This window comes from Periophthalmus magnuspinnatus, chromosome 24, assembly GCF_009829125.3.
Source record: "Periophthalmus magnuspinnatus isolate fPerMag1 chromosome 24, fPerMag1.2.pri, whole genome shotgun sequence".
Classification (NCBI taxonomy): domain Eukaryota; kingdom Metazoa; phylum Chordata; class Actinopteri; order Gobiiformes; family Gobiidae; genus Periophthalmus; species Periophthalmus magnuspinnatus.
This window is the reverse complement of record NC_047149.1, coordinates 9,214,187-9,228,772: the sequence shown is the minus strand read 5'-3', so window position 1 is coordinate 9,228,772 and position 14,586 is coordinate 9,214,187. Positions and strand designations below refer to the sequence as shown.

The 14,586-nt window shown below is 38.0% G+C and overlaps 1 protein-coding gene across 2 annotated transcripts in view; it reads right to left on the bottom strand.

Annotated features, from left to right (window-relative positions):
* The window catches only part of ptprk (protein tyrosine phosphatase receptor type K), a 116,161-nt gene that overhangs the window by 59,544 nt on the left and 42,031 nt on the right, over positions 1-14,586 (bottom strand). For both annotated transcript variants that reach the window (XM_055232127.1, XM_055232128.1), the window contains exons 2-5: positions 12,811-12,933; positions 4,759-4,919; positions 3,815-3,866; positions 3,664-3,722 (exon numbers count right to left, since the gene is read on the bottom strand). In XM_055232127.1, the coding sequence (XP_055088102.1) occupies positions 3,664-3,722; positions 3,815-3,866; positions 4,759-4,919; positions 12,811-12,933 (395 nt within the window). The remainder of the gene's footprint in view (positions 1-3,663; positions 3,723-3,814; positions 3,867-4,758; positions 4,920-12,810; positions 12,934-14,586) is intronic.

Below are 14,586 nucleotides of genomic sequence, written 5' to 3'. Positions count from 1 at the left end.
TTAAGAAATACCTTGCAAGTGCTAATAGTCTAGTTAATAACATCCTGCTTGGTAGAGTGGTAATATGGTCACATTTTTATATGGCACTTTTCCACGTTCAAGGCACTCAAAGCGCTTTGCGTCAAGGAACCACTCACCCATTCACACACATTCATACACCAGTGAACGTTGGAGCTACTTTTACTTCCTACAAAAATAACCATGAAGACTGGGGTGAATGCCTTTCCCATAGCCCGTGGGAATCTACCTCCTGCATGTTAGGAGTGAACAAGGCCCATGTCTCTGCTGTTGTTCAGCTGTTGTTGAGTTTCACTTTCTTGAACGAGATCAACAGGTGACTGTGCGGTGCACAAAGGAGGGAGCCGTCCTAATTCAAAAGTAATGGCAGCGCTTTGTCTTGCGTAGTGGGATATTGTGGATGTAAATGGCCCTATATCTAACCATCAGCCCTTCAGCGGTCTTATGTTAGCAGTCTTCTTCTGTCATCTCTATCCAAACACTGCCTCCGTCTGCGGCTTATGCTCTTTGTTTTCTAAGCGTGTTTGCTCAGAGGAGTGCTGTAATGAAGAGCGGAGAGGAGAGGGAGGAGATGGGAGGGGGTGGGAGGAGGGCAGTCGCAGTAAGGTATAAAGAAGTGCCAAACGGAGCAGTAGTTGTCATTCATCACCTGAGGAAAAAGAAATCCGTCGCAAACTGTTTACCCGAAGCTTACTGTCCCGAGCGCATCACTAGCTCCCTCGTCTCACCCCTTACCCCCACACCCAACCCCACCAATCTAGTCTGTCTCCCCTCCATCATCTTTCACTCTTAGTTCATAGTGCTGCCACCACCCAAAGACATCAGTTGACTTTGAATACCTCCATCTGGCTTGACTTTTTCATATAGTTTTAGGAGCCAACCTTGTTTATTTAGATAAACTACAGACTGCACAAGAAGAGCATTGTTTTTGTACACAAAGGAAGTGAGTCTGAAGTTGTTCAATGAATTATTTTTTTCAATGAATTATTTTTTCTAGCTTTAAGTATGTTTATTAAGAAGGCAATTGTCTTAATGTACTTTACTTTAACTCAAATGTAAAGCAGCGAGAACCCACTTAACTAGTGTCGTGCAATTAAATATTTGTTTTGCAGTCATTTTTTACTTTTCATTTGTCAGATGCTAGTCTCCATAGGGATGAGTTTGTTTTTCCTGGGATGTTCCACAGTACATTAACATTATCTTGTGTTTATTCAGTTACAGTTGTTTTAATACTCAAATATACCTAGGAAAACATACATTTTTACTGTGTGCAGGATTGCCTTTCCACCGATCTGACATTCACCTAATTGTCTCCATGATGCTAGATACGATTAATGTCATAACGGTTTGATAGAGACAAGCAGGTGGCAGACCATCCACCAGTAAAGCTTCATAGTGTGCCTTTAAATGGCACTTCTTCTTCTTTCAAATTAACTCTTCAAATAACAAAGGAGGTTAAATTTCGGGATAGTCATCACAAAACTGAATTCACAACATCTCCATTGGAGCCATGTGAACTTTATTTGCTGTAGCATGCGCCCTGTCCATCAACTGAACGTAACCCTGCTGAATGATATATTGTTTGTAGATTAACACTGCATACATCATTCAAAGCTCTCCCAGATATTACTCCCTGGCCATCTCATTTATACTTGTAATATTTGCATGCAGTGAGATGGGGAGCTGGACGGTCCATGGATCACCGCGGCGACAGACTCTTACTCATCTCATAAAAGTGAAGCGTGACAGTTTGTGCTTTTCTTGGGCAAACACTGTGGACGTGTCATCAGTCTAACGGGAGGACAGTGTCTTGTCTCCCTATCAGTCACGGCAAATATCACAGTAATGTATAAAGGTATAGGCCCAGAATATATTTGAATCTATAGGAGACCTCCCCCGGCATATGTGTGAGTTATTAAAAGTGTAATAATGTTGGTATGCAAAGGCACACTCCCTTTCTTTTGCATTTTCACTTCAGAGGTTGCCGTAGCAAATCATCAGTCTACTTCTAGTGTGCAGTGATTTGTGTGAAAATGTAGTGTGGCATAGGCTTAAGACCAGCCCTACCTTACTTGGAGTTTGTTCCAAATCAATATCACTTAGACCATAAATTACCAAGTTATTTTGGGGTCAAATTTTGTATACATTTTTTCCCAAATTGTAGTAGGTAAAAAGTATTTAGCAGTAAATGACAGCAACCACTATAAACTGTTTTTCATGAGGATTACATCTCCAGTGTAATCATAGTTACAATAAATGTATTTCTGTATGCCTTGCTACTTTATTGCAGTACTTTAAAATAAAATGTATAAATGTCAAACGCAGTCTGACACAAAGTACTTATTAATACATTTTATTTTTATATGAGCTTTAATTAACAAAAACTGTAAAAATGAAGTCTCAATACCTCTCTTCTAGATGCATTGATGAGTGCGCACATCCTAACTAATCTCAGTATGCGCATACATGTGTCTGCCAGCATCTATCCCTCCCCCGTCTCATTAGAACTCCAGCTAAAGTGCAAATACAGAAACATGTTCAAACAAGAAGAAATAGCTTCATAACGTGTGATCCCATAACGTATGCGCTCCCTTAAAGTCTGGGCAAACCTCTCTGATTATGTTTAATTAAAACATGTTGACACACGACTCTCATGATAGAGGGGGCTTGGGTTCCAGATGGGCCCAGTGAAGGATGCCCGGTGCAGTCAGAGTAGTACAGTGTCCCTAGGGTTGGATCTGTTAACATGATCCCTAAATGCGTGTGTGTGTCCCTGTGTGTGTGTCGGGGGGTGTGTGTGTGTGTGTGTATGTAGGGGTGTGTGTGTGTGTGGGGGGGGTGAAGACTGGGAGGACAAGCAATGCAGCCACAACATGTAACTCATCTGTCAACACCAGCAACAACAGTAGTAAGCTCTATAATTATACACAGGCATGGAAACTATGCTTAAACACTTAACCAACAATGGTGGTCTTATGTAAAGTTATATATTTAAAATTATAAAACTTTTTTTTTTCAAGAATGCCACCTTTTTAGCCATAGTGTGCTTTTTTTTTTTTTTCAATTTCTTCAATTGGTAATGGGTTATAGTGTTGTAGGGATATGGGTTATAGCATATGTAAGGACCCAAAAGTCAGAGGATCTTGCTCTAACTGAGTTCTGTTCTTGTGTCCTTAGGCAAGACACTTTACGCACCTTGTCTAGTATGCATGTGATGTGTTTGTGTGCGTGTGTGAGTGATAGGCGGAGATCGGAGGGGCTAATGACGCAGGCAGCTGTGGCTACAACATCAGCTTACCACCACCAAACTGATTCAATACACTTCTAAATAAATAATTCCACATTTACATTTTCAAAACTAACACATCTATGTAAAATCTGTCCTCCTATAACAGCATCCAAAGTTGTCCACTGATTCCATATATAACCTCATTAGTGTCCAGCATAGGCCCACACAACCTCCCCATGTCTTTCTCAGTGCCTGTGTAGCCTAATCGTCACCTCCTGAGTCCCAGTCAACACTGATAAATCACCCGCTCTCCTCGCCGCATGCGTTTGTGCACGTTGTCTGATTGTATTCCCATAACAAAGCCTTAACATTTACCTCCCCTCACAGACCCATCATCACCCACTATAATGCTTTACCTGATATTCATTGGGCCAAAATGTTGAGACTGCCAGCTCAGCCTTCAGCCAGCCTTTACCTGAGAATACAATGGAAAAGTCAATACAATGATAGAGTAGCTAAGTGAGTAAAAGTGTGGATGGTTGGTGGCCTAAAGCAGGTCTATCTCACCAGTGTAGGATGTCACATTCCATATGGGGTTAGCCAGGGGACCTTTGTTCACCTATGGAGACACAATAAAAAAGAATGTACACCACTTGAAGTCTATACAAGTCTCAACAAGGGGTCAGGCTTGAAGGACAATTTGACAAAGCAGTTCTGTCAATTAGTCAATATGTATGTGAGTGCTTGTAACAGTATTGCATAATGAAGCTCAACAATATGACAGCAATGACATAACATAACTATGAATGTTAACACTGCAAATTAGACTGTGGCGTATTTTGTCTGGTATGTCTTTAGATGTATCGAATCAACAATAGAACACTTTGATGAGCTATATGACTAATAAAGATCAGGTCTGACCAGTTTAGTAAAGCAGAACTTGTTTGCTTAATCCCACTTTAGCTAATATAAATGTTTGTGATGGTGACTTATTATTATAACAATGGCGTATTTTATATGAAAAAAAAGTTGAATATTGTGATGATATTTGAGTTTTATTAGAACACCGTAACTCCATTGTAATCTATTGTGAAAGTAGCGTTGTCACAAAAACTTGATTTCAATAAGGAACAGATTTGATACTCAATACCTTTTCCGATACCACAATGATGATGAAAAAAAACAAAAAAAACACCCTTTCTGTGGCCTTATAACTGTGTAGTCATGCAGGTAGGTTCCATAGTGGTCCATGGGTATATACTAGTCTATGTGTCTTATACTTGTTCTGATACAGCTCAAGATCATTCTAAAGATATTCAGGAAAGGTTCATTTCTGTCCTGTGAATGTGGCTTTATTGATACCTGATTTTCAAACCTTAATAATAGTAGTCATTGTCTGTGTAATCCCTCAGTTGTCCAGGTTGGTTCCATAGCAAATATATGTTATTCTTGCATTGTGCTTTCTCAAATGTGATTGCAGATGATGAATTTGAATGGGTGTGTGGTGGTACCTTGACCAGAATGTTGAGGGTGCCTGGGCTAGAGCCATCTGGACTAGTGAGGAGGTAGTTGAAGTCAATGCAGTGGGTGTCGTTCTCCTTCATGACAGGGAGCTGAAAACGTGCCTTCTCTCCCGCGTCGTACTGAGACACGTCCACAAGCATGTAGGATCCTGGGTGCAGAAAATACATAAATGTTATTACAATTAAGTTTATTTGATGTTTCAGTATGGTAATCACTTTTTGTTATTTCTGTCACCCCCCAATATTTTGAAACGGTTAGGGTTACTCCAAAAAATGCTGTGTATGCATGTTTCTGTATGCTTTACTAATCTACCTGACTTAAACCTATAATGTGAACCTCCCATTGCCTCTGGAACAAGACCAAAATTGATCTATATCTTGGCTACTGTTTAATTATTACCAGTCTTTGAAAAGCAAAAACAAGAACTGTAAGAACTGATCTTCATAATCATATTTCAGATAGTGATGCACCGATCCAGCTTTTACAGTTCAGATACAGATTTTGATATTGTAGCTTTATTTGGAGATCAACAGATACCAGTGCAGAGATGAAAATGGTAAGTAAAACAACATTTTAAAAAAGGATACAAATGTGGTATGTAGCTGTTATTTTTCTCTAGTAGTCTGATTACATCAATTTATATGTCCGACCAACATGAATATCTGCGGTATTTAGAAGCCAATATTTGGAAGCTGCCTATTGCTATGATCATAACGTAGAACTGTGGACATTATAAATTAAACATAGCTGAACTGCTATAAAAGTAGTGCCTCAAGTCATTGTGCATTTGAAATATTTGTTCTCCTAATTGTGCACACTTTTGTATCTTGTAAACCACATTGATTCACCCCGGTTGCTAATTTGCGCTGAGGGCAGGACTGTGGCTGAAAGAGAGATAAAACTGCTTGTGCTAATTTCAATGGGGGGAGATGTTGGCACTGGCATAGCTTGGTAGATGGCAGGGTCCTGATGCCACTCTGGCACATGAGCAGTGAAAGAGCCAGTTGAACATTCAAGCGCTGGGGCCGGGAGACTCCATGGACTGAAGCAGCGCTCTTGACTCATAACGTTGTCCGCCAGTACCTCTTTAAACATGGCCGCCGTGCCATTTTCTCCCTCTCTCTTGTTTTTGAATGTGTGATAATATTATGCCAGTGGAGGAAAGAGATTCAAACGAAGCACAGTTGGGCTTTTTCATCCGCGGCATGGACACTCACATAATGACCCGTCAGCATTGGAAAGCAGTGCTAACCAGAGCCAATTGAATGTATTGACAGAAATGGATGCCTCTCTCAGTAATTCAGACAGGCCCTTCAATGTAATGACTTCTCCTGACTTGGAAGCTGCTGCTGTTATAAACTCCCAATCACAGCAATTATGTGGAGTAACATGGATGTCGATTGGCTGTTTTATTTATCCTGAGAAGTATTTAAACTGGCAATAATAAATGTGGTATGTGCCTCCAGCTAGCCACTATGGTAATGTGTCTATTATTTGCATTTGATAAGTATTTCTGTGTTATGTTAAAAATCTTTTACTGTTCTTTTACTGCCTCCTAGCATATCAGTCTGGCCCAATCTTGCATTTACACAAATCACTTTGAGAAAGCCTGGAGTCAAATGGTGATATGAATCCGGAATAGGGTTGTCAAAAGTATTGAAAATTGGATACTAATTGATACTAAAACTAATAAATACTTATAGATACTCATATGAGCAAGTATTGATATTGCAAAAAATCTAAATTGAACCTTTCTTGAACAGTTTTAAGTTTTATCAGAACTAGTGTAAGACCACATAGTATAATGAACAAATACTATTATATAATACTAATTTAGAATTAAAAATGAGAATATTGTATAAAAAAGAGCTTCAAAATTTAATTTGGGTATCAAAATTGCTTGAAAATTGTTTAAAATTTTTGTGTCACAACAACAATAATCTAGAATACTACAATTTTCTAAAAACTTTGGAAATACTTTTTTTTTTTCATTCCTGAGTTGAATAAAAAAAAAACAGTTCAAGATGGGGGTATGGGGGACGTCTGCATCCCTGTGGTAATTACTTTAAAATTGTATATTGTGGGTTTGAACTCATATATACATAACATACATTTTATCCCTCAATAAAATACTTCAAATGCGAGCCAAGGAAAAAAAAAAACTGGCAGTGCCTTATGTTGAGCAATACGTTCTTGGCACCCCATGTATTTTCTATAGTCTGATAAACCGCCACCATCATAACATGTTGGAGGTTGCTATATTTTGAAGGTATTGGATAGCAGAATTATTCTGGCACATTTCTTTGTTATTAAAATGTAATACCCCACAATATTGAAAACAGATAAGCAAAACGCTGTATTTGCCATTTTGCGTTTGTGTTTTTGACATATCTGGGTCTGTGACTGATAGGAATATTTTTAGCAGCATGGCAAACACCTTGGCAGCCATGTTGAAGAGTCTGTTCTTGTCACCACTCAGTATGGGAGCCAAAAGGAGTGATACACGTCAAGACATTTATGGATCGGTTCTGATCACACAGCATTCTGGTTGGATTTGGTGCTACTTGTCAAACTTTGGTTAATTTGATCCAAACTAGTTGAGAAACAAGGCAAAATATTAAGCGAGTGGCCATTGATGTGTGAGTTAGGGCTGTAAGCCTTTAGTTGTTTTTTTTCATACAATTGGTTGATGGTTTCTAAGTCAACCTAAAATTTGTATTAGTTGACTATTAGTCATTTTATATGGGACAACAGCAGAAAGGAGATATTAGTGAGTGAATTAGGTATTTATTTGTTGGTATTTGTATGTAAAAAGGCAGATTAAACATTTCACATATATCACATTATAAAAATACATTGTTTCCTACTATTTTTTCTGACTATGTACTAATTTTGAGATTTTTTGCCACGCCCCCTTTTTAGTCTATCAAAGCCTTAGTGTGAATAGAAATAAAGAAGTATAATATGAAACAGCCAACATAATTCACTGTCCACCAGAAAAATGCTGGTCCACAATATTATGCTGAGGGAGGGATGGTTTGGAAAGGCACTGGGCCGTGGAAAGGGGCCAGATACTTGTCCTCCACGTTTTGAATTGTAGATGTTAAGCTGAACTCTGTGGAGAAATGTGTTTGTCACAGTAGATTAGCAAAAACAATAACGTTAATCACAATTGTTCCGGAGCCCATTGTACTTAGAGCATAAAGCATGAATACAGTGTGCAAATAGAATTAGTGTGGGGCTGTTTGTCTACCATTCTGCAATTATAAGTCCTTAACAATTACATATTTTTACAATTTACATGGGTTATTATAATTAATTTAAACTATAGTGAACATTGAGTTTTATACAGTTTTTATGAACTGGGGAGTGGTTGTAGTGTAAATCGAGGGTTGATGGTTCTGATTAAACTTAAGCCAGTTCATACTGTTGTTGTGTCCTTGAGCAAAACACTTCACCCACTTCATTTGTGTGAGAATGACTGATGTTCTTTTAAAAATAAGATAAAAAAAACAACAACAAAAAAACATCAGTTTCAAAAATAGAGAGATGGTTAAGGTCATACATATTCACATATTGAGCTTTATTAATAACTTCATGTAACTTCCATATTCAATGTTCACATTGTGAAGATATTATTCGACTGGTTCATAGCATGTTATATTATATAGGACATTCATTTTAGCATTAAAGCCATATAATCATCTTTAGCCTGTTGTTGTGCTGTACCCTGTCACACAAACCGTATTATTGCTCCTTTGTGGGCTGGCACGGCTTCATTTGTAATAAACTAATGTGATTTGAGAGATTAAACAGGAGTAGGAGGGGATCATATTTCAGCATATTTCACTGCATCAACATCTGGTGCAGGTCTGAGCTGATTAGCACAGCATCTGGACAGGCCGACTCACTGCCCTCACTCACAGATTATCTATTATTATTCTCAGTCTTATTATTTTCACAACTGCTGGAGAGAAGCATGTTGAGTTTAGATAAACTGTGTATATTTTGTTTGTGGCCACTTCATAAAACAAATCTGGTGAGCTTGTAACTATGAGAATTATAATGACTTATGGGCTCCTTGGCACTAGAATGTTTTTAATTTGACTTTTATGTTTACTTACTTATTTATGACCAAACCTAATGATTATTTTAGTAGTTGACTGGTCAGTAATTACATTTTCGATTAATCAACTTGTGGAATGAGTAATTATATTGTATTGAATAAATAAAGTAAAGCCTGAAATATGATGACTGAAGGCTTCTGAATAGATCTTTTTTTTTTTTTTACATTAATTTTTTTTTTTCAAAAATATTGTTAAATGAGACACAGGGGGTATCCAGGGGGTATCATAGTGGCATCAAGTCTGGCCATATTTATCTTGATCTTGATCTTCTGTCACTACGCCTGTCACACTAAACACTGTATCAACTTATTGTTTAATATATCAAAGTTGGAACGATATATTTTGGGTCTTTTTTGCAATATTGGGGAGATTTCAGTTATTTTGGTTGTAATACGATCAGATCTGAGCTGAAGAGAGTTGAATAAGTCACTCTTTTGGCTGATTATTGGCTCATTCTGCTTTATGTTGTTGGCTTTTGTCTGTTTAAAAAGGCTTTGCAGGAATTACTTTTCTTAATTTTAATCTTAATCATTGGCATACATAGTTTAAATATTTTTGCTTACTGCAATATTTCTCCGTAGCCGTGGCCGTTCTCCGTATATCGTGCTTCAACATGTGTTGTCATGACAGGTCGGGTGCGGGTCAGTACATGTCCATTTTACTTATGTCCTAATTCCCTTAACAATGCATATCCCCAGCACTACTAATCAGCTAAATAGACCTGCTCCCCACAGCACCGCACCCTGCCAAATGCTCTTAACAACTCCCCTGGTCAGAAGTGCTCGTCCCTTTAGCTCCAGGGGTCAAAAGTCAAAGAAAGGTTAGCTTTAAATCTGTCCCGTGCCCTCGAGTGTGAGTCATGGACAAATGAGGAACTAGCTAGCTTCATGTTCTGTTGTAACTTGGAAACTGGAATAGGATGTAGCTCTTTGGATTTGGAAAGTAGCAGAATTTTGATGATTTCTTTTTTAATATATGGTAATTCTTACTATATGAAGTGTGAAGTTTTTGGATCTACAGATGTTAGTGTGTCGCCATTGCTGTTCGCTGGATGTCTCTACCCTCTCTCTCCCCATTTCACATCTGCAAGTGTTTTGTCCAATGGAAACTACAACCCAGAAAATGTCGCATTGAGGAAACACTACATAGACCATCATTTGCTCTATTGAAGTGAAAACTACATAAAAAAAAAAATTGTGATACTGAAACATTTTGTAATCTTCATCTTTTAAAATAAAAAAAAAATGCTTAAAATTTTTCTGGCTTTTTTTTAATAAGTAGAATTCAGTGTAATAGAATTATAATACCTGACTGTGAGATTTATATATTGTTACATCCCTAAAACCAATTTAGCCCTAAGCTACAAACCAATTTTCCTGCTTTGTACTAATAATACAAATACTATCCTTATCTCCAATTCCCTTAGGGCTTTTCCTATTGGCCGCTGTACTGTCCCATACCCTGCTGGCATTATTAACACATCAAATGTCACTCTTGGGCTGCCATACCTCCAGGCCAAGCACCCCCTTTAGCGACAAGCAAACCATTAAACTAGGTATGCCGTCCACAAGTATTTAACCTACACTGGCTCTGCATAGTGACAGCATTCCATACTGCTATTAACACTGCCAAATGCTAAGGTCTAGGCAGGTGCCATTGGGCAAGGCACCTCACCTTTGTTGAAATACCAAGCGGACCAGAGAGCTTGCCCACATATGAGGCAGTCTGTGTGGGAAAAATATCATTATGAGCTGCTGGTGAACCGGACCTTTCTCTAAATGTCAACAGGACTGGACTGTCATAATTATTATCGCCAACAATAAACAACTCAATTATGCCTCCGTGCATAGGGGGAAAGCTATAGCTCGTAACAAAAGCTATGCAGAAAAACTGTCTCTATCTCACAACGTAAAAATCAAGTTCATAGGAGAGAATGCATCTTCTTGTCTGGTTGAGTTCTTTTGCTAACATCTTGCGGTGAGTTAGTGTGTGTTTATAACAAAAATGTATATGTAGTCAGCCATTTCGTATGACCTTAATAATCAACTCCGTTTGCTACATTTAAGGTTATGGCATTCTTTACAATCCCCGTCCTTATGTCGGGGCAACTCATCAGAAGCAATGAGTGGCCGCAGTGCAGCACTCGGGGACCTTCTGTATTTATAATCACGGTCAGGAGTATCTTACTGCAGGACTAGCTTACGGTACGTGTATTGTTGTTTCTTTTAATTCTTTTACCTAATCAACATTCCTCCTGTGCTGTTTTCATGTTGTAAATTCTGAATCATTTCAACCTAGCTGGTCACTGTTATAACATTTTGCTTTTAACATTGTAAAGTATATGCAACCTTCCCTGTTCCCGGCTGTTGATTAATGACCTCATATTCTGTTAATTAGACCCTGAGCCCGCGGCACAAAGATTTAATTCCCCCTTCATCATCATCGTCGGCGAATTAAAAACACAACTGATTAAAGAGTAGAGGTCTCTGTAAAGATGGGGGACAGGAGGACACAGGGATGGAGCGCATGCAAAAACTCCATCAAGTTTAAGGGAATAGTTGAAGTATGGGTAGATAATCACAACATGTTTATAATAATAACTTATGTTTATCTGGAGATATTTATCATTACATCCATTTATATTATGCACATTTCATTGATGTGTGCCTCCTCCTTCCCACTGTTGTTGGCTTGATTGTCCTCATAGACTGTATAAAGAACTAGACTAAGTGAGTGTAATGGCACCCATACTGTTCGGCTCCAGTCAAATGAAGCTCATCGAGGCTAACAGTTATAGGGGCTAATTTGGAGCCAAGTTCTATATTTGGAATTTCAAACACAAAAATCATAGCAACTAAAGGGCCAATCCGGAGCAAGGCTGCTGAAGGTAAAGCCCCTTCACACCGGTTTAGAAGGGAGAGGATGCTTAGCAACGTTGCCAATCAAACCTGTTGCTAACGCTAGCAGGACCGATCTCGGGGAAAGAAGGCGCCTGATTTGTCTGTTATTACTGTTCATATCTTGACTTAGATTTACTGATTTATATCTTGATCACAATAGTGAAATAAAAATACCAGGATAATGGAAAGTGGGTTAGTAGAATAGACAATTATATTCTAACAGTTTCTAGAAAGGGTTATTACATTAAAAATAGGACATGTACCAGACAAAATGGACACTGCCCCAGAAAAAAAGTTAGTTTAATCCAAGCAATGAAGTGAAAGGTTCACTATGCAACTTTTCTGGTGGAGAGTCTATTACCTGCTCAGAAATACCTTGAAGAACATAATGTGAACAGGCTCTCCTCTCCTTAGCTCTAATCTGTAACTTCACCTTGTTTGTTTCACCTGTTTGTCAGTTTAATGCTACACTATGGAACATTCGAGACAAAGCAATAATATAACCATGGAGACAAGCAGGTAGCGAACCCTCCACTAAGCCTGTCAAGATAAGCACTACATCGTTCAATACATAATGGGTGGAACAATATTTTTGGGGGTTTAATATTTATCATGGGTACTTTTTTTTGTAGTAGTGGGATTTTTATTTTATTTTTTTCCCAAATTGGACAAGATTTGAGCAGTAGAGGGTTTAATAAATAACTTCTATGATTCATTACAGATGCAAACTAAGTACTAAAGTGTTGCATTCTGCAATTTAGGTTTTGCAGCTCGTATTTTTATATTGTACTTAGCATAGTTTATGGTTTGGTTTTAATATTATCATTTATCGTCTAGATTTAAATCAGTAATATATCATATAGCACTTCAAAATGTGTTATTGCAACAGGCCTACCCTCCACCAAAAATAAGATGGTACACATTTAAGTTGATTTAGTAATGATGCTAACATGTGATGTAATTAAGGAAGTATTATCTAAAAATGTATAGTAAGTGAACAGTAGAGTCTCACCTTGAGGCAGGTCGGGGGACACATATGGCACTTCCTGTGTGTTGATGTGGGTCCAGTCAAAGTCGTCATATGGATCCTGTTGGTAGTCGCACTGAGAGAAGCCTTCATCGAACGTACAGCTTCCTGCAAAACAAACAGCAGCACAAAATGACATTAACCTTTTATAAGCACATTATCTAAGAACATACTATTACATTTTTGTACCCCCTTACAAAAATATTTGGCTTAAAAAAGACAAAACCTCCTCCAAACTAATGTTGTCACAGTACTAAAATTTCAAACTCAATTTTGATACTATGAAATAGACTCGATACTTAATACCAATACCTTGATAATAATTTAAAAACCTCCTTTCTTTAGACAACAGAATGTGATTTTCAACATTAAACAATATTACTTTCTTTTATTTTACCACATGACCTTATATCTGTGTAATTCCGTGTAATTCTGTGTAATTTAATTAATCAAAGCAATTATTTTCCATAGTAGCCCATGGGGGTACATTAGTCCATATGCTCTTATACTTGTTCTGATACAGCTCAAGATCATTCTAAAGCTATTCAGGAAAGTCTCATTTCTGTCCTGTGAATGCGACTTTTTAGTACCAATACCTGGTCAAATAAGTATTTAGTTTTGGTACTAGTTTCAGTATCGATTACTATCTAGTCCAAACCAAGACATATCCAGAATTCAACTAGAATTAACCAACTAAGACAGTACAAGAAGAAGCCGCTACCACTGTTGTGCGCCCAACAGTTTGAAACCAACCAAGCACATTTCATCTCTATATTTATCCATGTTGATTGCTCCCTGCTTACTTATTTCTCTTTTGCATCGGATGTCTTAGCTCATTAGCGAAACCACCGGGAATCCAACATCACTCAAGGCTAGTTGGGACCACCTCTGACTCAAGTACCCCCCTCTGGCTGCCCATCTGAGCCCGTTTAGACTGCCCCGAGAAGGACATGCGGATGCGATGGCGCCCAGATGCACCTAAGCAGGGACATGGTCTTAATTGAGAAAGACGCCGCTTGTCCCTTCTGGCCGTTTGAACCAATCAAGTGGCGGTGATATGTAGCTGGTTTGCTGATAGCGGGATAGCGGCAGTGGCACGCTGTTTACTGGTAGCTATCTGATTCATAGAGCCGGCAGTGTGTTAATAAAATGGCCAGTAGAGATAAAGCTAAGAAAAGCCACCACACCGTCTGATTCATGTCTCTGCGAGCTAATGGGTGTCCTCTGTGCGTCTTTTGTTGTTGCAATCTGAAAGTGCATAAGTCAATTATAAACTAAAAGTAAATGTGATTATGAACTGGTCTTTAGATGGTAAAAGCTTAGACATGAATTAAGATAGACAATAAAAGTAAAATGATTTTGATATTAAAATATAATACAGCTAAACAAACTGCAGGTAGTTTAATAATACACCAAGAAAAGTCCATGCTAGCAAAATACTCTTTAATACAATCAAACTATTCAGTCTTAGCTTTCATCAATTCCTTGAATATAAACATTAAAAAAATCATTGCCATTTGGCACCAAAAATTTCTTCCTCCAAAGTCTGATTCTTGATTAAAATTCTAATAACTGCACAACTCTAGGTTCAAGTGAAAATACAAAACTTTTCTTGTTCATAACTGTGATGGTAAAATGAAGAAATAAACAGTATATTAGGCCTGTTATGATAATGACTATATTGACTTATCGTTCAATATATAAAAGCTATTTTGGGGATTATGAGTACTTTTTTGGGGTCAGTATTTATCATGTGTACTT